Source organism: Populus nigra, chromosome 9, assembly GCF_951802175.1.
Source record: "Populus nigra chromosome 9, ddPopNigr1.1, whole genome shotgun sequence".
In the NCBI taxonomy this organism is placed as follows: Eukaryota; Viridiplantae; Streptophyta; class Magnoliopsida; order Malpighiales; family Salicaceae; genus Populus; species Populus nigra.
Window position 1 is genome coordinate 3607218 of NC_084860.1, and position 22466 is coordinate 3629683.

Sequence of the window (22466 nt, forward strand, 5' to 3'; positions counted from 1 at the left end):
CAATATTTAATCGGTATCCAACTAATTATATATTATTTGTTCCATTCAAACTTATTCAATCTAAATTAATACCATTTAATTGTTATCAATTCAATAAAAAAAAAATCAATTTCCCCAAAATTAACAACATAACAATAAAACTAACAAAATATTTTTGTTACCCATTAAAGTTTACATCATTTCTTTCATTATAACACACCTAATTAAGTTTCAAAATCAATTTCGTCAAATTACAAAAAAAAAAATCAAAATTTTCCAATTCACAAACAAACTTTAACATACAAATCAAACTTTAATTTTATATGAAAAGGTTGTTGAACACTTAAATATACAAGCAAACTACATTACAAATACTCCATCTCAAATTAATACATTATCTTAAAACATATGTGGGTAGATTTACTTATTTGATATAGAAAATATTTTTTTAAAAAAATAGTACCAAGAAAATGATGCTCACATTACAAATTGCAGGATGATCAAATTTATGATGATGGGACCTAGATTTATAGCAAAATGGGTGGCAGGAGTTGCTATTTTGATTTGCAGTTCAAGAAAAAAAAGAGGAGAGTGGGGTTTTATAAAACTTTTAGATTTACCGACAAGATTTTTGACGGGTTATTGCAACGGAAAATATCAAAAGTAAATTTGTTGAAAAATGATGATGTGTCATATTAATGATGAAACCTCCAATATAATATTTTATTATTATTATCACTACCAGAAAACAGATAAATACAAACGGAAATACCGAGAGAATATTTCCGTCAGTAAATTTCCAAGGGATTTTGCCGACGGAAATATTCCCTCGATATATACCGAGGGAATTACGGAGGGACAAAAAAATTAAAACAAAGCAAAAAAAAATGATGACGTGTCAGGATTTACCAATGGAATTACCGACGGAATAAATTCAGTCGGTAAAATCTGTTGGTAAATCCGTTGGTAAACTTATTTACACTGTTCATCATGTCAATTACAAAGGGAATCACTGACGGAAAAAATCCGTCGGTATTTTCCAAAGAGCTCCAAAACTGTTCACTTTCCAATTGCACTGTTAATTGTTGTTCTTTACGGACAAAATCACCGACGGATTGAAAAGTTGTCGGTGTTATTTGGCGGTTTTCTGAAAAAATTCAATTGATTTAAAATTTTCATTGAAATATTAGAGACGGAATCACCGACGGACTGAAAAATCATCGGTAATTGTTGGCAGTTTCTGAAAACTTTTTACAAAATTGAAAATTTAAATTAAATATTACCGACGAAATTACCGACGGAATAATTAAAAAATATTAATATTCAATTATCCGTCGGTAAATCCGTCGCTAACGCACCCCAATAAAAAGCCCGAATCCCTTATTTCACAAGAGATAGACTTATTTCTTCTTCTTCTACTACTTCTTCTTATTATTCTTCTACTTCTACTTCTTCTTCTTCTTCTTCTTCACTATATGTAAAAAACATCAATATCTATTTCTTTCTCTTCTTTTCTCTCCTCATCTCCTTCTCTTCTTCTCCATGCTCGGGTATGTCTTCTTCTTCTTTCTTCTTTTATCCTCTTAGTTTTTTTAATTAATATGCTTTACGAAAAAAAATTTCTCTCCTTAGCTTCACTTGCAACTACATTAAGGTAAGATTTTTCTTCTTTTTTCATGATTTTTAGTTGATTTATTTATAGGATTTTTAAATTTTTAGCAATTGCAACTTCATTTTTTTTATATGAATTTTTTTAGTTGAATTTATTTTTTCATTTTATTTATTTGTTGCAAATTTGTTTGAGTTGATTTTCTTATTTTTTTTTCAAGCATTTTGAATATATATTATACAGTGTTGATTTATGTTAATTTAATTATTTTATAATTTTATAAAATGAATTTTTTTTAATTTTTTTTTAAATAATTACCGATGGAATTACCGATGGAATTTCCATCAGTAATTCCGTCGGTAAATCCGTTGGTAATAAAAAATTATTACCAAGGGATATATCTACGAAATAAAGCGGGTAATTTTATTTTTTTATTTCCGACGGATTTACCGACGGATAAAAAATTACCGATGAAGGATTCACCGACGGAGCATTTCCGTCGGTGATGTCGTTGGTAAATTAATTACCGACGGAATATGTGTTTTACGCCGATGGAATATGTATTTTACGCCGACGGAAAAATTTCGTCGGTAAAACTGTTAAATCTTGTAGTGTATATTATGTCGGTGATTTTATTGGTAATTAACAACATAATATATTCAGTTGGAAATGGCTGATAGAAATATTTTGTCACTATTATAATAAAAAAATTACCGTTATAAAATATTATATTAGTAATTTTGATGTTATTTTACAATTTTATGTTAGAAGTAACAGAGGAGTGTAATAATTAAATACATATAGTCATAAATTCATGATCATCAAGTGAACATATATAACTATACAAGTGCAGAAGACCAAAAAAAAAAAAAGTCAATGGAACTGTTTCTATCTCTGAAGATATTAATAAATTGATATTTCTAATTTTAAAAATCATAAGTTACTCTTTGAACCAGCTTTAACTATAAAACATACATTTTACTTTTTCGACTATTACTTAAAATAGCATCTTAACACTACTTGGTAACAAACAACTAATGCAAAGACTAAGACAGATAAAAAAAAAATGGAATTGCCGGATAGTTAATGGAAAGTATAGTTAACAGATTCTCTTGAATTTCCAGCAGTAGCATTATCCATTATAATTAATTGCCGGGGAAAAAATGTTATTTGTTTAATTCAAGTCATTTTATGTAAATATAAAATAATAATTAACTATTAGAATAATAAAGCATAGAATTGTATTAAATTAAATGAGCATAAAATATATTTTATGGTTTAAAGCAATTTTTTTTTAACTATAGCAGGAAAGACAGTTAAAGAAAGTAGAAGGAAGACAGAAGAGGCACAAGAGCAGATTGTTCTATCCTGAATAGCACCAAACCCTTATTTATATAGAAAATTAATGATGTTAAATAACAAAAATAATTCTCACCAATTCTTTGCCTGTTATTATAAAAAAAATAATTCTAAATATTTTTTTCAATTTAATTACTTGAGTTGTTTATATATATAAACAACTCAAGTTTTACAAACAAAAAAATAATTTTTTCAAATAAAAATATGATTTTGCAATCAACCCAGATCCCAATCAGAGCAGCGTTTGAGTAATTTAAGTTGAAAGCTCACATAACATAGGCCTCCCCCACTCTAAAAGTTTTGATATTCGAGGATTTTAATTTTAACTATATAAACCACATGAAAATCTTGTAATTTTTTAATGTGAAATTGAGAGTTTAGATTTCAAAAAAATAAAAATTGTCAGTCAAAGATTTTTTAAGATGAATTTCTCGTTCATGTACAGTTTGAACCCTTTTTCAATATACAATTTGAACCATTTCACAATATTAATTTTGTTATATATTATATATTGATCCGAAAAGGAAAGGAAATTTCTCATATATGAGGAGCATGCATGCCCAGAACTTGATCATGGGATGTGTATATTGGACACAGTATTGCATCCATCCAAATTACTATGCACGCTGTAATGTAGGAGTATAGGGTTCGCTTTCCCCTTCTTGTTCTTTGTTTATCAACCAAAGAAAAGTAATTATTTTAGTTTAGTTTGTACGAGTGCTTGACTCGTGGAATTGACAACGCGGATCTTGACTCAGTTAAGATCCAAATAGTGAGGAGAGGGGACCTATTCTCTTCCTCGAGGGCTATAAAAATCGTCACCGAAGTAATTATGAATTTCCACTGCAGTCACCTTTGGGGACAATCTTGAATAGTATTCTTGTTCGTTTCTCAAGTAAGAATTGGTATTAAGGCTTGAATCTCGAGAAGAAGAATATTAAAACTTTGCGGGGCGACTCAAACCGGTCCATAATTTTTGTTTTCGAAGAAATCTTAGTAGTGTTCGTTTAATTAATCATCAAGGCCTGTACTCTCTAAGATGATGAACATTCAAGAATTTGCATGAATTTGAGTAAAAAACTGAGCATAAGCACTAATTGGGTACATAGATGCTGATCCATGCTTGAAATCCACTTGCTAATGGAACTTTCACCTCATTTGTGATTTTTTTTTCTCCTTCTTTTTTTTTATCTAAAAAGAAATATATATCATTTTTTTTTATTTAGTGTTATAGAATAATATAAATTATATTCTAAAATCTCATTTAATAGCTTAAGCTATTGGGTTGAATTGGTTCTTTGACATGGTATCAAAGCTTTAATGATCAAGTGATCACAAGTTCGAATCTCATCATCCATATTTATTTGATAAAAATTAAACACAAAGTAATATAAGCCTGGAACCTTACTTCACGGCTTAAACTATTGGGTTGAGATGGTTCTTTCACATTTAGTGCATGTTTGATGTTATGATAAATTTTTTTTTTAAAAAATTATTTTTTACTTGAAAACAAAAAATTAAATTAATGTTTTTTTATGTATTTTTTGATAATTTTTATGTGTTGATGATAAAAATAAAAAATCAATTATAAAAAAATTATTTTAATATATTTTCAATTAAAAAATACTTTTAAAAAAATCTTGTATTATAATAATACCAAAAAAAAACTAAAATTATTATCCATATCTCAAATGATGTAAATATATACGTATTTTTGGCCCGTTGCTTCAATTTCAATTTCAATTTGCTCTAAAAAAGGACACATATCCCAAACCAATCAATAACCATGTGTTATTTTATATTACAAGCTATTTCCATTATATGTTTATACGTATTTAATTACTTCTATTGTATCCATCATTCGTAGTAAAATCTTCGAAAGTTCTTCCGATGACAATTAGACTCTACATTAGAGGAAATTATACATGTAATTTGCACATAAACTACAAGTTTATAAGAACAAGCAAGTAAACACATAGGAAGGAGCCATGGAGGCAACCTTGCTTTCCTTTTATTTTTTTTTATTAATTTTTCTGCCCTGAGCAAGCTTGCTCCGTTTGAAATTGGGCCTATACTAAAAGGTTAATGTCCCAATCGGCTTCAAGCTTCGTTATCTTAAGAATTTGACCATGTTTTATGGGCTTTCATGCTCTCAAAAAAAAAGTGGATGCACTTTTTTTTTCCTCAGAAATATCAGTGATTTGCCTGAGAATATGTGTTTAGATAATGTTTTATAATAAAATAAATGGATACAAAATATATATATATATAATTAAAAAATAGGGATGAAGATATAAAATAAATTTATTTTTAGAAATTTTTAAAGTTATTTTTTGTAATTTTAAAAAAGGAAAGTACAATAAGACATGTTTATTTTCTTCATTTTTTCTACTTTGAAACAGAAAATAATTTAATTTTGATGTGCCCATCTCAATTGAGTAGAGTGCCTTTTTCCTTTTGACTAAAATTAATAACTTACAGAGTTGATTAGGATAGGTTGCATTTCACAAGGGTTTTTGCTTGAAACGTGAGCTGCCGATACTTTGCTTGCTTGCTTGCTTGCTTGAGCATAATAAAATGTCGGCTAACCCCACCAGCGGTCTATTTCCAGCTAAGGTGATGTATAGCTGTCTCTTGGTTGGCTTGAATCCAACTGCTACAAATTGATGTTGAGATTCTGATAATGCTCCCGAAGGAAGGAAAAAAAAAAAGATAATTCAAGTTTCCTAAAACAAAATCTGAAGGGTTCACCTGGTCATCTAGAACGAATATAAGAGATAATTTTATATTAATGTTTTCTTTTCTTTTCCTACTCTTGGATACAAAAATAAAACTTCATTTTTAATTTATATGATAAAAAAACCGTTTCATAAAATATCCCTCTTTTCTACACCATTTCACGTGCAATATAGTGAATGAGACCTCTCGCATCTCTTCAGCCACGGACATCCATTGATGTTGTTGATAGAACTCTATCTTGAGCCAAAAACATTGGGATTATTCTGCGATTCCGTTTAAGACAAGAATTTTAAAACACATCAAATGTTGAACAATTATATATATATATATAATTGTTCAACATTTGATGTGTTTTAAAATTCTTGTCTTAAACGGAATCGCAGAATAATCCCAATGTTTTTGGCTCAAGATAGAGTTCTATCAACAACATCAATGGATGTCCGTGATATATATATATATATATATATATATATATATATATATATATATATATATATATATATATTATTGTAAAGTGAGTGAATAATAAGTGACTATCAAAAAAGCAATATTAGGTAACGATAGAATGGGGTCCAATAACATTGTACAGCCATGATTTTAGTGTCTTTATAGCACTTTTTAATAGATTTGTTATTGCTAGTTGATGGCGATTGAATATTGTAATAATCTAACAATTTTTAATTTTAAAATTTTCAACTAATCAATTATGTGAGTTTTTAATATTAAATCTTTGAATTTCAAAATTCACTTTTTATAACTTTAATTACCATTAACTATAAATTGAGGATTAGCCATGCTTTTTTCTTTTCAAGATTGAAGCATTTTTTGGATTAGTTTTTCTTAATGGAAACTAAATCTCATTTTAAAAATGAGTCTAGAGTATTATAAATATTTTTATAGATAAATGCTAAGATAAGTAATATCACTAGCACAAAGCATGAGAAAGAACAAAAGTTAACTCTAAGGGGTGTAGCTCGCTGATCAAGTTCTAGGTTTATTCTCTAAATATCACTAGTTCGAGTCTCATAAATCTCAAGGCCACTAGAGACTTATAAGGTTGTTAACTTCAGGACTTGTGGGATTAGTCGAGTTGCGCGCGCGCAAGCTGGTCTGGACAGCCACGTTAATTAAAAAAAAACAAAAGTTTCATAAATAATGTTTATCGCTTTTATCTTGTGCAGATAAAAAAAAGTGTTAGTTACTTTTCTCGCATATCTGTATCATAGAAATTTTAATTAACTTTTCTTTATATTTAGAGGATAATTTTTTCTGGAAAAAAAAAATATTCCAATAATAATATAATCTTCAATTTTCATACTAATTGAAGAAAAACATACATATAAATACTTAGATTTTCTCATTTATTATGTATCTATATCATAGTAATTTCAATTAACTCTCATTAATGTATATTTAGAGGATATTTTTTTCAGGGAGAAAAATTGTATTCCAACTATAATTTTCATACTAATTATAGAAAAACATACATATAAATACTCACGGAAAAAATTAGGAAAAACTACCCTAAGTACTATTCTATAGCTAGACTATTTTTTCACTTTGTTTCCATTTTTTTTTCAAAATCAAAGTTTACTTCCTAGCTAGGCCAACACAAATTTTCAAATGGCCATGGCCCATGGGGGCTCGCATTCTTTGTTACCCAAATTAGAAGCTATTGAATAAAAAGACTAAATTACTCTCACACCTAATATATCATAAACTCAAATAAACACATATATACATCTCTCTCTCTCTCTCTCTAAACTTATCACCTTTCAGATCTGAGCCCAGAGCATAAAATAGTGGTGATGGGTTTGACTGAATTAGGTTCATTTTCTAAGAAAATGAAAGCAAAATGATGGTGGATGGCAAAATTAAAAACAAAATGCTCCTCCTTTCGAACCCATTCAATCTCAACCATTTGAATTACTTCTACATCCAACACTTTTGAAAATTGAATTCAGGGCATACATAGAAGGAATACTTATTATTTGTTTGCTAACTGTGAAGGAGGATAGCCTTTACATGCATTATGTTTTATGATATGTGGAAGTTTTTAGACAATCAGGTATTTGATAAAAATCTAAAATAAAATGGTATTTATAATAATTTTGACGGGATAAAAGCATTTTAGTTTATTTATTATATTCTATAAATAATTTGATTTTCTTGTTGATTTTCTTGTGAGATATAAATTGTTATCAACTTATAAACTTTAATTTCTAAGAGAATTGAGGCAAAGTAAAAAAAATAACATAACTACATCATCATCATCAAAGTAAAAATAATAATTATTATAAACTTTAATAATAATAATAATAATAAGTAAATTTATTTAACTACCAAACTTATCTTTTAAAATTTAAATAAAATTAATAAACAGCTGATTCAGATGTTTATATTAATATAAAAAAAATAAAATATTAAAAACTAAAAATATTTATTTTGTTACGTTATTACTTTGTGTGCCAAGAGGAACATGACAATGCAACACAAGGAACTAACATTGATATTAACCTTATCCATTAAAAAAAATAAAGATTAAGAAAGCAAAATTGAAGAGACGATAATGATCCATGTAATTGTTCACTAAAAAAAATAATCACAAATCAATCAATTTGTAACATGTTGATGATACCTTCACTCAAATCCAATCTCATGACAAATGACGTTTACCAAATCTGGATGCCCATTATTTGTGGGGTCGTCCCATCTAAAGACAGCCAAAATGACTCCTTGCTCCTGCATGTGCAAAGCTTCATCATCTCTTGCTGTCGCTTCTTACATGATCATGTCCAGTTCAGCTTCACATAAGCATATTCAAAGGGTGATGCCCACGTTCAACAACATTACTATTCCTTAGCCTCAACATGCATGACTGAATATTATACCAAGATTTCATTCAAAGAAAGCAACCTCTCTACCCTAATACCTTTCTTTTGATCCAAGACCATGCATTATGTTTGAGTCCTTTTGACTTCCCTCTTTGCTTCTCACATGGTCACAATGAATTCTTCAACTCTTCTTGACTATGCCCTCTTTCAACTCACTCCAACTCGAACCAGGTACGACATCAATATCACACTTACTTTCACTCTCTTTAATCTCAATTCACTTCGAAGTTTTTGTCCTTGAGGCTAAAGATCTCTTCTTTTTTTATTCGTATGTTGTTGTTTTGGTGTGTGCAGGTGTGATCTGGTTCTCTTCTATGGAGGCAAGAATGAGAAGCTGGCTTCTGGGTTATTTGAACCATTCATTTCACACCTTGAATATATTAAAGATCAGATTTCCAAAGGAGGGTATTCCATCAAACTTTGCCCACCAACCAAAAATGCTCCTTGGTTCACCAAAGGCACTTTTGAGAGGTAATGAATCTAAAGTGTTACTCTGTTTTTTCTTGCTGGGAAATTTAGATGTTGGGCTTTAATTCTATTGAGCTATTTGATTGAATTGCTGGATATCATGGATTTGTTTTTGAATTTGAACAATGGGTGAAATTTGTTCATTTCATCATAGTTGTTGCATATTATTGTTTCCACTTCTGTAAATAGTGTGAAAGGTTGTGGATTCTTCATTGAATGAATGGAACTGGAATTTATTATCTACACAAATACAGAGTTGCTCTTGAATTGTGCTCAAAGTTTTTAAATTTACTATCGGTTCTGATTCCATACGAATCCCCAAATCCTAATCTCTTGTTAATCTTCTTAACAAATAAATTGCTTTTCCATGGATTTGGTTTGGTCTTTGCCATTTGTTGGCCATGTTCAAAGTTAAAACAAACTGGAATTTGATTTTGGCACTGAATTTAGCCTATGTGATTAAGTGTAAGCTATGTGATGTTTGTGTAAATTTGAAACTTTACCAGCACTAAACCCAGGATATTACCAGAGAACCGAGGAGTTCAATTGCTATTTTGTTTTTCTGTTTTGTGGTGGTGCACTGAAAGACGATTTATCTTTTCTTTTGTCTAGATTTGTTCGCTTTGTTAGTACACCAGCAGTGCTCGAGAGATTTATCAGTCTAGAAAGAGAAATTCTGCAGATTGAGGAGAGTTCCGTTCAGGCCAATGAATTGTCAAACACAAATGTAGCTGGACAGCTGGAGGAAGGTATCATCATCAGATCTAAATCATTATTGGCAATAGTTTCGATCTGTGTTGGGATTGATTTACTTTAATCATTTGTATAATATGTACCATTTTTCAACTCTGTACTGAATAGCTTTGTTTTATCAGGGAGTGGACCAGCTGCCAATAGTATCACACGGAAGTCAAGCGATTCCTCCAAGGTATATCACTTTTCCATGAAATTTGTTGATTAATTGTGATACTTGGCAGAAAATCACATCAATTCTTTAATTATCTTCACCGGTAATTGTTCTCAGCTAAAAGGTGAACTTGAGAAAAGTGATCATGCTGTGCCAGAGGAAAACTCCAAGTAATCCTTCTTTTTCTTTTTTTTAGCAAACTTTGTGTTTATGTACGTGTTATCTTTCTGGAAATGTCACTCATTGATCGTTTGTTTTGATATCAAGGATCCAATTTCAACGGCTTCTGGAAGCCCGGAAAACATTGCTTCGCAAAGAGCAAGCAATGGCTTATGCCCGTGGTCTTGTTGCTGGATTTGAAGTGGACAACATAAATGATCTCATCTCCTTTGCAGATGTTTTTGGAGCTTCACGGTTAAGGTTTGACTTGGAGATTCAGTAACTGTTATTCATTGTTTTGAGAACGAATTTTCTGACCAGAATTGATGGAAAATAAAGCCAAAATCCTTTCTTTAGTCACTGTGTGTTCTTTTTTAATTAGTGGATTTGCATCTTGTGTTTCTAATTTGGTTAATTTGAGTACAAAAAAAAAAGCCAGATTTTTAACAGTAAAAATGAATCCATTTTTACTGGTTGAATTCTGTTGGCTGTAAATATGTATTTACATGAATAGGAGAAAATGTCATCGGAGTCATTTGAGCTTTGGGATGGCTGCTGAAGCGGCCATTTATTCCTTTGTTTTGGCCAAATATCTACATTTCATTAGAGTAATAAACTCCATTGCAGATTTTTCTGAATTAGATCCTGCAGCCTTGAAATCTAGTGGTGTTTGTATGCAGGGAAGCATGCAACAATTTCAAGGAGTTATGTAAAAAGAAGCATGGGGATGGTCTTTGGATGGAAGAATTAGCAGCAATGGAGGCATGCCCTCCATCAGAACTGTCATTTTTGGGAACTTCAGGAATTGTACTTGCAAATGAAATTAGTGCCCTTAATCAGAATGTCATGCTAAACTTGGCAAACAATGGGGTATCCACTGGTGATTCTGTGCCCAAAGGATCTTCAGATGCATCAAGATCTGATTCAACAGCAGACAGTAAAAAGGGTATTGTGTATTCTTTCCTTGCTCACTCCTTTCTTCATCATGCATTGTCTCGAAGCATCATCTATTTTGGTTTGTTTATGATAGATTACTCGAATAGATCTAGGGACACATTCAATTCATCACACATTAGTGTAGTTTTCAGTATTGGTGTTAATCTCCTGTTACTTGCAGTGTAAATCTTTCATGAACCTGAGGTCCTGCGCTTTTTTTGGCAAAAATGTAAAGCGTTTTTTCTCTTTCTGAGTATGGTAAAATTAGCAGTACTCATTGTATAGTTAATGCCATTCATGTATGATGTAAAAAGCACCGCCGATGACCCCTGTTTTGATGCCCAAGCAACAAAAGACAGCTCCAACTAGTACTCGCTGATTATAAATTTTTGAAAAACTTTAATCTTGGAATAATAAAGTTGAGATTAGTATGATCTGATTCCTTCTCTTAATTTGAAGTAGATAGTTTCACAGTACATTAACTACAGGTAATGTAGTCAAAATAGTTTCTGTTGCCCTTGATTCTTGGTGTTTGCTAGATTATTCTGTTGTTATTTCTTGCTTGTGCATAAGGCACGAAGTCCTCCATACTACTTTCCAATAAACAATTTTCTGTTCTCTGATGTCAAATACATTAATTTGCAGATGGAAGCATGGCAACATCTGACCAGATACCATCAACTAATGCCAAAGTTCAAGTACCAATGCAGTGGCCATATATGTACAATTTCCAAGGCCCTGTTCCTCAATTTCCTCCATATCAAGGATATCCTTTCCCTACCATGCAGCCTATTCCTCCTCATTATCCAAGAAATATGCAGTGGCCTTCTAGTGTGAAAGAACTTAGTCCAGGAAAGAAGGATAAATCCATGAACAAAAAAGGATATGAATATTCAGGAGAAGAAAGACAAACAGAGTCCAGTGACTCTGATGTGAATGATTCAGATTCCCATACGGATCAGGAAAAAAAGCACTCTTCTACAGATGTTCATTACAAGAAAAAACACAGGAAGAAGTCATCTAAGACCGTGGTTATCCGCAACATTAACTACATCACCCCCAAGAGAAGAAATGGGGGAAGTGGTAGTTTTTCTGATGAAACTTCTACGGATGAGGATGATTTCATTGATGAAGATACCATCAAACAGAAGGTAGATGATGCAGTTGGATCGTTGGAGAAATTGCAAAAGTCAAATTCCAGTACACATAGAAGAAAAGGTTCGAACAAGAGTAACCACAAGTCAAATGAATCAAGTGATTCTCCCAACCAGGATTTTGCTGATGGCCTTGTTTCAAATACATCCAAGGTAGGAAGAACAAACGAGAATTGGGATACTTTCCAGAGCCTTCTGATTAAAGATGATTGCACGGTTAATGGAGTAGAAAAGTTGCAGCCAGTGGATGTTCGTGAAGAGCATTTCATAATCAGAAGTGCTGGAGATGGAACTTCATCAGGGATCAATCCTGCTGTGGAATTGGGACCAGAGAAAGTACTGAACAAAAGGATGGCTGAGGGTGATTCATTTGTTGTGACTCAGAGGGATGGGGAACATGAGGATAGAGTTAGGCCGGAAGATATCGAAAATGCAGAGGGTTTTCGACCAATCATGAAGAGAAGGTACTCGACAGATGAAGATTTGCTAATTTCACGAAGATTAGAAGAATCTAGTGGACTTGGAGGTATCTTATCTCGTACTAGTGAGACATCCATAATCAAGCCTGGAAAAGGAGATGATTGGTTTGTTATCAATCATTCAGGGAAACCAGAAAGCCAGGATGCAGCCAATTGCATGCTGTCACTAGAGGGTGATTCTTCAAATGCCAAGCCAAGTAGAAAAGATGTACTTGTTGATGATTCTTTCATGGTTCACGCTCGATCAACTGCAGATGATCCATATGATTCACAGTGGAAAACTGACATAAGAATGGCCGCGGATCTAACTTTATCTTCCCAGCCAGAAAATGGAACTGCAGATCATAACCATGAAGTACTGGATGCCTATGAACCGAATGACCTTTGTGCGGTCCTTGAACGGCATTCTGGATTTGAATCTACATTAGAATCCTGGGACACAGACCGGGGAATTGACATATCATTCATGGAAGCTCAGAGAAGCCCGAACATTGAATCTGGAGATCAAATTGAGAAGAAGCTTCCTTCAAACAGTGACAAGACCGCCATCAAGAAGAATGGAATTATTGGGAGAAAAGTTCCAGAAGTGAGGTCTAAAATTGTGCAAGGATACCTCAGTAAGAGCAAAACTGAGATGACGTCTAAAGGCAAGAAATCATCACTTGCCAGTAAGCCCGCAATTCAGAAGAGCAAGCAAGAGAAGGTATTGATTAGGTTGCTTATTCAAGCTGTTCTTTAATATGTTTCACAAACTTTTCTACTTCTTACAAAACATGCTTGTGAACAGGAAGAAGAGACTAGGAAGAAAATGGAAGAGTTGGTGATTCAACGCCAAAAAAGGATTGCTGAAAGAACTGCAGCAGCTGCCGGTGCTCTGGCATCAACCAAGAGAGTATCATTGGAGAGCAAAACAGTGAAAGGTTCTCCCAAGTCTGACAAAAGAAATCATTCCTATACCCCCGAGAGACAAACAAGATAGGTTACCATCAAAATCAGGACAACTCAAGAAAGAAAGCTCAGATGGTGAATGTGTAGATCCTCAGTTACTGAAATCAATGCTTCACTTGGTCTTGAGTTCGATGGGATTAACAGTATGCAAGATAGGTTTCTATCTACAAGAAATGATCCCAAGACATGTGCCATAAAGTGCCTCAGTCCCACTTAATCAGATACTCTGCCATGTTCTCGATATTTTCCTTTGCAAGCAATAACTCGACGGGTTGCTTATATAGTTTTAAGATTCATATAATGAGCGATGATGTATAGTTCTCATGTGCTATTCTTGAGACTTCGCCTATTTAAATTCTTTCACATTATTGTGCATGGAAATAATCTCCAGCTTGTTTCTTCGACGTCACAGGTATGTAATTTGTATCTTGCAATGTAAGGCTTCATTATTGCCAAACAGGTTTCATGGTTGCTTCTGTAGCACTTCTATTTTCTGTAACACTTGCGTTTAATTTGTCGCAAATTGTATATGGTCCCATTCAATCCTAGCTCAAGGTTTCCAGCATTGTGGGAGGACTGAGAAATACGCAAGAACAAAAATCTCATCCTAAAAGTGGCAGGCAAAATGAAAGGAATGAGCACACCAGCAACGCTTCCTGTACTAAAATAACTTCACTACTGACATGAAAACTGCAGTCACTATACAGTATTGTAACAATCCAGAACTGTTTTCTGCCAAAATTGCGATAATCATGTCCTCAAATGTTGGTACTGCCAATGGGTGCGGCATGCCTTTGACTGTGCCTTCAAGAACTTTTCCATCGATTTTAAGGCACAAAGCTTAAGGTTCCAAATAACGTGAAATATGGAGGTAGAAATTCCATAAATATGGTATTGCATGACCCCCCCCAGTCCCACCACCTCCACCTCCATTTCCACCTTATTTCAATGCCTCCATTGTCCTCAACATCTCCAGTTCCACCACTCCCACCTCCACCTCTACCACCACTTATATCACCCTGTCCATTATTATCATTCTGTCCATAATTACTGTCATCAACCATCTCTGCATTTTCTGAACCGACCACCACCACCCTCTCTGCAGGATAAAACAAGACATGGGTAAGCACCATTGTGAAATTATTCCGGGAAGCAAATTACATATGGATGGAGGTCCTGACTGTTTCACGTAGCATTACCATAGATAAATAAATAAAATAATATCACATACAAAATCAACTACAAATAACTAATTCAAATAACACGAGTCCTTTACTCCCATAGCTAGTCATACATACATACATACATACATGTGAGTGTGTTACATACAAGTAGTGGGGTGTTTGCAGGTCCTGTCAGACCCTTACAAATAGTTCTCTGCAACTTTAAATTAATCCTCAAATAGACTTTATTAAAGATGAATTCGCAGAAAAAACCTTCTACAAGATTTGGATTTTTCATGATTGTGATGGACTGAGGAGGCTGGTCTCGACCTTGTCCAATAAATTTTCACATGAAAAATAAGTCTCATGTTAGAATTGTCTGTTTCCATCAATAAATGAAGAGTCTTTTTCTTTAATTGGATTCATACACCCTCCAATACCCCAGTTAGGAAGTGAAATATGTGCGAAGAGAAAGTATATAAAAGAAGAAAATGAGTATGTATTGAATAGGTGAGTTCTACAAGTCAAGTGAACTTCAGTCGTCATTTTTTTTAGTGACTTGTGGTATTTATCGAGACTAAAAGTTCCATAAGCTTATCTTATAGGAAGGAAAAAATTATGGATATATTTATTTTTCTAGAAATGTAAGTTATTGGTTGATATGTCATGTTTGTTATTTATAAATAAGTTGGTGTTTGAAAACAAGTCATTGATGGAAATATAATCAAGCTAAAAAATTGATAAAAAGTCAAACTTAAGAACAAGCACTAAGGGAAATAGTGGTCAAGGCTGGAAACAGAGTCAAGCTAATCTGTTTGGGAGTGTAGTTGTTGTTGCTTTTCAAAATATTTTTCGTGTCGAAATGCATTAAAATGATGTATTTTTATTTTTTTAAAAAAATTATTTTTGATATTAGTGTATCAAAACAATTCAAAATATAAAAAAAAAATTAATTTTTTTTAAAACGTAATTTATATCGTGTTTCCAAACATTACCGAGAGTATGATGAGTCTAGTTGGGTCAAATCTTTTCTCTCATTTCTTTTCTCCTACCTTCGATGGGTATAAATTAAGGGTTAGTTGGGCCAAGACTAAAGAGAGTTGGGTAGGAGAGAGAGATCGAGGGGAGGGAGAGGCCCAAAATAGCCAACCCGGGTTAGGCTAGTTGTAGCCCATTCGAGGGCTGTAAAAAATAAGGCAGCCCAACCAAGGGTTGCTAAAAATGGCAACCACGGTTAAGCTAGAGGAACTTATAGCATGATTGATGACTAGTGACTGGATTTATTTATACTCCTGGCTCTTAAAAGTTTTTAATGGAGGAGGTGAATAATTGGAGGAGAAGCTAATGTTCACTGTTAATTATGGAATTGGGCAATTCATCGGAGGAAAAAATCATTAATTAACTATGATTCTTATTTTGTGCATGGAATGTTTATGCGTTGACTTCTGAAAACCCAGAAAAATACGTAGAAATACATGTCAAACAAATGATGAATTAATCTTTATAACACTTAATTTTTTATCCAAGAGAACAATGTCAATTTATCCAAGAATTTAAGATGTTAAAATAATGAATTAATCTTTATATTCAAACACTTAATTTTATTTTATTTTTCTGCTACGAACCAATGTAAGATGTGCACCCAAACTAATGCAGATTTATAATCTTGTGCTATAACTAATAATTACCAGTTAATCAGTTTCACAGGCAGGGGCAGTCAACATAATAATCAAGCTAATTACTCATTTTAAAGTCTCTGAAAAGGTAATTAAGTTTTAACAGTTTAACTTTAGCTGAATAAAACTTAATCTTTTGTTTTTTATTATTATTAATTTGTGTTGCTTTAAATTTATCTAAATAAATCCAACCATATGTTAATTTCAGAATTATTCAATATTAATTTAAATTAGGTCTAATGACCTCTGATAGAACAATATTAAGGGGTGTTGGGAATAGTTATGGTAATTTATTTTTAAAGTGTTTTTTATTTGAAAATGTATTAAAAATTTATATAAATTTTTTTAAATTTTTTTTTTATATTAATATATTAGAATGATCTTAAAACATTCAAAAAAATTCAAAAACTTTAAAAATCCCAATTGAAATGTTGTCCTAAACGAACACTATGTTGGGCACACGGTTTTGATTTTCGACTGCTGTTTGCTTTTGAAACTTACATTTAATAAAATACTATAAAACTACTATAGTTAGACAAGAACATAGAGGGTTTAGAAAGAACTACAAGGGAGAATAATTAGAGTTTTGTTTTTACTTTTTCCCCTCTCTATTTCCAGTAAACACTATTAAAACAGTCAAAGTCTGGAAGGAAGGAATTATGATTAATTGCGAAAGAGATTAACACAAATCACAAACTTAGACACGACTATACAATCTTAGTTGGCAAACTCCAAAATTAGGCCTATCCTAGTTTGTCTTAGTAACATATCCCCCATTATCCTCAGACAGTAACCTAAAAGAGTGGCACATAGATTTTAGGAGGAGGAGGGAGGGTAGCTGATGATATAAAGGTCACCCACTCGTTCCATTGTGCCCTGGCTTTCTCTCTGAGAATAGTTCCAAAGCAAGGATTTTTCTCGTTTTTCTCATTTTTTTCATCCCCTCCTACCGTCCAACTCTTATGGGCTGCACGTTAATGTTTCATGTTCGAACTCCCCCTGTACTTTGAATGTTTCTGCTGTTCTTCACAACAGAAACTTGAAATATCCCCTCTGTCAATCTCTTGTTTAAACAAATATCTATGGTTTACCATCATTTTCATTCTTGTTACGTTTCTTTATGTTAATTCTGGTTCTAGCTTAGAAGTTATGTCAACTGGTATTTTCTGTGGTTTAAAGCCTTTGCTTTTTGGAGGCAAGACATCTAGATTTGAGGTACATGAGTTTTCCTCCTTTTTTCCTTATAATGTTTTTCACTTGTTATCTTGATGATATGATTCTTGTTGTAGAGAAGGAATTGTCCCAAAGTGAGAGAACGTTTTAGGCACAAGCTAATACAATGAGTTCTCTGCTAAATTTATGTTCATCCTGTCAAATACTATACTCTGCGCAGTTTTATGCTTTCATGGCCGAGAGATTCATGTTCCTCTGAAAGCCATTTCATGGCACTGCCTTATGTTTCCTCTGGTTTCTTTTTCTTCAAATTCATCTAAATTTCCTGCCACATCTTTCTGAAACTGCTTGATTATATAGCAAATAAAGAAATTAAAGCAGAAACAAAATTCCATGACTTTTCCGATCAATAAATCTGTTCCTCAAAACTTGATTCATTTTCCATTTCACAATACAAATGCTTGAACTGCTAAAAATAAGAAACTTTATTTATAGAATGTATGATTTCAATTAACCAACTCAGAAGTATATATAAATATATAGGAAAATAATCAAATAATTATGAAAATAAATCATTTGATGCGGTACTTGATTTTCTCCACGATTAGTGACTGTATTCTTTTGATTTCAATCTAAAATATATTTTCTTGATTTGTTTTCTAAAAATGCACCCTCAAACTTATGAAGATTTAAAATATAATATGAAGTTATACTCCATAAACAAGAGAAATAATATAAAAGCCATAATAAAAAAAAATGATCTTGATTACAAGAACAACAAAAAAACAAGACTGGTAAATTATAGAATTAGAGTTTTTTTTGTAAGGGATGTACGGTGATGATAGAAAAAAAATGCCAAGAACAAAAGAAAATAAATAAAGATTTAAAGAAACTAATGTTAGGCAGGCAGCAATGAAAAATAATGTTATCTACTAGCTAGTAAGTAAAAAACTGTTTAAAGAAACAAATTGTTTGATATGGTAGTTGATTTCCTTCGTAATTAATGATTATATATATTAAATGGATTTCAATTATACTGTCGGCTGTGCAGTTCTTAAAGTTATTTGCTCATGTCAACTTGATTTTAATGAATTCTCATGAGACAGGAAAGGCTGCAATACACACACACACACAACCAATGAACATCTGGAAACAGCATTGGCTTAGCAATATTGACATGAAAAGGAGTGATATTGCAGGTGGTGAAAAGCGCTCACCTAGTCAAGGGTCAGAAGAAGGAATCACAAGAACCAAAGATGGAGCGTTCACGTTCTCGTGGATCTCCAGGCAACTTCATTTTGATGATGGAGCTCAGGAAGAAAATAATTACCTTCAGAGACATCATTGACCTACCACCTTTCGATGGTTCTCTGAGCATAAACGAGGTATCTATCATATTTAACACTGGATCATCTGTTGAAGCAGTTGGGATTTGAGAAACATGCCTTGAATCTCAAGTCATTTGTCTTGTTGCAGCTGGTGATGGGAACAATGAAAGATCTGCACAAGTTTTACCCTGAAATCATACCCAGTAGTCAACTGTCAGAAGTTAAAGGAGCATCTATCGATAAGGTTTAGTAATTAGTTTCATCATGGCTAGGCCTAGACAGTTGTTGGATGCTCTTCTTTAAAGATTTCAAAGCTGATCATCCAAATGTATGCTCAAACAGGTTCTCATCTACTTTTGTGAGGCTTTGAAATCAATTGGGGATTCATGGATGATGAATCAAGAATGGATGGACAAAGCTACATACAACATGTACAATAACAATGATCACAGGATCAATTCAGAACAAATAGGTATGTCACACAACATGTACAACACATCAGTGTTTTCTTATCCATGTTTTCGGATCTTGTAAGGAAAAATGGAACAGAAACTAGATTGAAAGAGGTTTAGAAAGAGTCAGTGTGAGAAGCTTGATTATTTCCATTTAATTTCTCTTGTACAACTAAAGGTCATGACTTCTGTTCAATTTTTTTCCTGATTTCGTAGTTGAAATTGCTTTGGCGACACTCACCTGCCTGATTAAGATACCAAGAGAAATGTTTGATGTCATGGATGAATATGAGCCAAATAAAGATTGTTCAAAATCCAACGCATTCAGCAAAATCTTGACGGGGTCCTATTCAGACATCAATAGCTACAGCCCATGTGGTGCTTCTCCAGAGACTCCTACATCAGTTCTTCCTCAGTTTATGGGTTCTCCTGCCTCGGTAGAATTTGCAAATTTTTATTGCTCTTCTCCTCATCTCCGGTCTCTGAGAGCTCAGGCACTTGGGAAATTGAACCCCATGGACATAAAACGTCTCTCGTTCCAATACATGCCCTCAAACCTGGAAACTCAAGACGGCAACAGTTTGAACAGAAAAGACTGTGTGGATTATGAAACAATGGCAGAAATGGAAGCAAAGAGCAAACCTTTGTACCAAACGAGCAATTCAGATGAGGAACTGATGTTTGAAATGGAAGCAAGCAGCAATTCTGAAGTGAAAAAAGCTTCTGGCATTGAGGATCCCAGAGATTACAGCTCCAAAACACGAATGCCACAGATTGCAGCATCTGAGATTACTATAGCGACAACTAAAGCCACAGGATTGTTAAAGCCATCAGCAGCATTGTCACAAAATGCATCACAAGTTCCACCAGCACAGCCACCTATATCCTCACCGATGATGGTGGACGTGGTAGCAACACCACTACAACCACCATCTACTCCGCAACCACTGAAGTTGCAACCAGATGTAGCCATCCCACAGCCACCACCTCCACCGCCACTACCACCAATTGTGCTGCAGCCAACGACTGTTACAGTGGGAAGTGTACCACTTCCGCCGCCGCCGCCGCCGCCATCTACTATGTCAAAAACTGTAGCAGCAGCAGCACCACCTCCACCGCCACCACCCATGGCATTTGGAACCGCAACAGTGGCACTCCCACCACCACCTATGTTATCAGGAAGCGGAACAGTATCACCGACGCCGCCTCCGCCACCACCTCCTCAAACATCAACTGCCAGAACTGCACCACCTCCTCCCCCACCACCCATGATGTCTTCAAAAGGATCCATGCCATTGCCGCCGCCGCCACCGATGCCACTCGGAAATGGAGCTGCTCCACCACCTCCTCCACCTGGTGCAGCAAGATCCTTACGTCCCAAGAAAACACAGACTAAACTGAAGAGATCAAGTCAGATGGGTACTCTGTATCGGGCTCTTAAGGGGAAGGTGGAAGGAGGAAATCAAGTTACTAAATCATCTAGTGGAAGAAAGGGTCCAGCTTCAAGCAGTGCTGGTGGAAAGCAGGGAATGGCTGATGCACTAGCAGAGATTACAAAGAGGTATGCTTTACGAAGAACTTAACAATGAAAAACAATCTGTTTGGTTGAACTTTATTTGAAGGGCAAGGAAGAAGTCATGAAGAGAACCAAATGCGTTTCTTTCTCTGTGCATCAGATCAGCATACTTCCAACAAATTGAAGAAGATGTTCAAAAGCATGCGAAGGCAGTCACAGAGCTGAAGGCTACCATCAGTAGTTTCAAAACAAAAGACTTGACAGAATTGATCAAGTTCCACAAGCATGTTGAATCCATTCTTGAGAATTTAACTGATGAAACACAGGTGAACATAGCAGAAAAAGTTTGTTATTTTCACTATTCTTCAATGTCCGCATGTCCTGTCCTATCTATTTCTATCTCATCATGACCTGTATTTCTTCGCATCGCAGGTGCTTGCAAGATTTGAAGGTTTTCCTCAGAAGAAACTGGAAGCATTAAGGACTGCAGCTGCCCTAGGCTCGAAGTTGAATGGAGTAGTCTCTGAACTGCAAAATTGGAAGATACAGCCTCCGCTAGGCCAACTTCTTGACAAGGCCGAATGCTACTTCAACAAGGTAACTTTGCCAGCGTCCTGAACCTCATTGTAAAACTACCTTCATTGCAATATTTTGGTAAACAGCTAAAATAATTGATAACATACAGATCAAAGGAGACCTTGATGCCTTGGAGAGGACCAAAGATGAAGAATCCAAGAAATTTCGTAGTCACAACATCGACTTCGACTTCTATATCCTCGTACAAATCAAAGAGTCAATGGTGGATGTTTCTTCAAACTGCATGGAATTGGCACTCAAGGTAGATTCACTTATGAATCACATCTTGATGCAAAACTAGATGCTAAATTTAAACAACTTGATGATCATCTCAGAAGGTGATTCCACTTTAGAAGAAGATTTCTCTTATAATTTTCTTCTGCTTCAGGAGAGGAGGCAAGCAAAAGCAGCAGGGAAAGCAGTAACTAGAACCAAAACTGAACCTAAAAAGGCCTGTGCTAAAATGCTTTGGAGGGCTTTCCAATTCGCATTCCGGGTTTATAGCTTTGCTGGTGGACATGATGATCGAGCTGACAAGCTGACAAGAGAATTGGCCCATGAAATAGAGACTGATTCTCATGATCAATGAGTAATTAAAAATCATTTAAAGAGAAAAAAAATTAGAAAACGAAAAGAAAAACCCCACTAAATAGCTATTCTACTCCCATTTGTAACAAGTAATTTTGGAGTTCATATTTAAGCGATTGATTCCTTCTTCTTTTTTTTAAAAAAAAAGTCAATTGATGATTGAGGGAATTTGGACTTGGAACCTCATTTTTGGAAAAACTTGGCTACCGATTATGCTATATCTCGGCCATGTTGTTGATTATTAATTATTCTGTCAATTGTTTTTGCTTCCCGACTTCCGACAAGAAATGTAAGAAGCGCCATCTCAGACATCACTGTCTTTTTTTTTTTTGATTTACGTGGGGTGTCCGGGCCAGCTTACGC

At 33.8% G+C, this 22466-nt stretch overlaps 2 protein-coding genes across 2 annotated transcripts; both read left to right on the plus strand.

Annotated features, from left to right (window-relative positions):
• The first annotated feature begins 8417 nt into the window (after positions 1–8417).
• LOC133703079 (COP1-interacting protein 7-like) lies at positions 8418–14130 on the plus strand. Its single transcript, XM_062127490.1, has 9 exons — positions 8418–8751; positions 8875–9051; positions 9661–9797; positions 9924–9976; positions 10073–10125; positions 10223–10375; positions 10795–11060; positions 11696–13386; positions 13471–14130. Exons 1-9 carry the CDS (start codon positions 8684–8686, stop codon positions 13660–13662), a joined length of 2790 nt encoding a protein of 929 aa, XP_061983474.1. The 5' UTR covers positions 8418–8683; the 3' UTR covers positions 13663–14130.
• A 4581-nt stretch (positions 14131–18711) lies between these two features.
• LOC133702498 (uncharacterized protein At4g04980-like) lies at positions 18712–22410 on the plus strand. Its single transcript, XM_062126795.1, has 8 exons — positions 18712–19028; positions 19120–19215; positions 19314–19443; positions 19640–20984; positions 21100–21265; positions 21372–21536; positions 21625–21777; positions 21904–22410. The coding sequence occupies exons 1-8, from the start codon at positions 18900–18902 to the stop codon at positions 22102–22104; spliced, it is 2385 nt and encodes a 794-aa protein (XP_061982779.1). The 5' UTR covers positions 18712–18899; the 3' UTR covers positions 22105–22410.
• Positions 22411–22466: the final 56 nt, after the last annotated feature.

Coding starts and splice junctions, on each gene's coding strand:
- LOC133703079 (XM_062127490.1), top strand. CDS start 8,684: ATGGTCACAATGAATTCTTCAACTCTTCTTGACTATGCCCTCTTTCAA. Junction 9,977..10,072: donor AGTCAAGCGATTCCTCCAAG/GTATATCACTTT, acceptor AATTGTTCTCAG/CTAAAAGGTGAACTTGAGAA. Junction 11,061..11,695: donor AACAGCAGACAGTAAAAAGG/GTATTGTGTATT, acceptor ATTAATTTGCAG/ATGGAAGCATGGCAACATCT.
- LOC133702498 (XM_062126795.1), top strand. CDS start 18,900: ATGGAGCGTTCACGTTCTCGTGGATCTCCAGGCAACTTCATTTTGATG. Junction 20,985..21,099: donor CTAGCAGAGATTACAAAGAG/GTATGCTTTACG, acceptor TCTGTGCATCAG/ATCAGCATACTTCCAACAAA. Junction 21,537..21,624: donor CCGAATGCTACTTCAACAAG/GTAACTTTGCCA, acceptor GATAACATACAG/ATCAAAGGAGACCTTGATGC.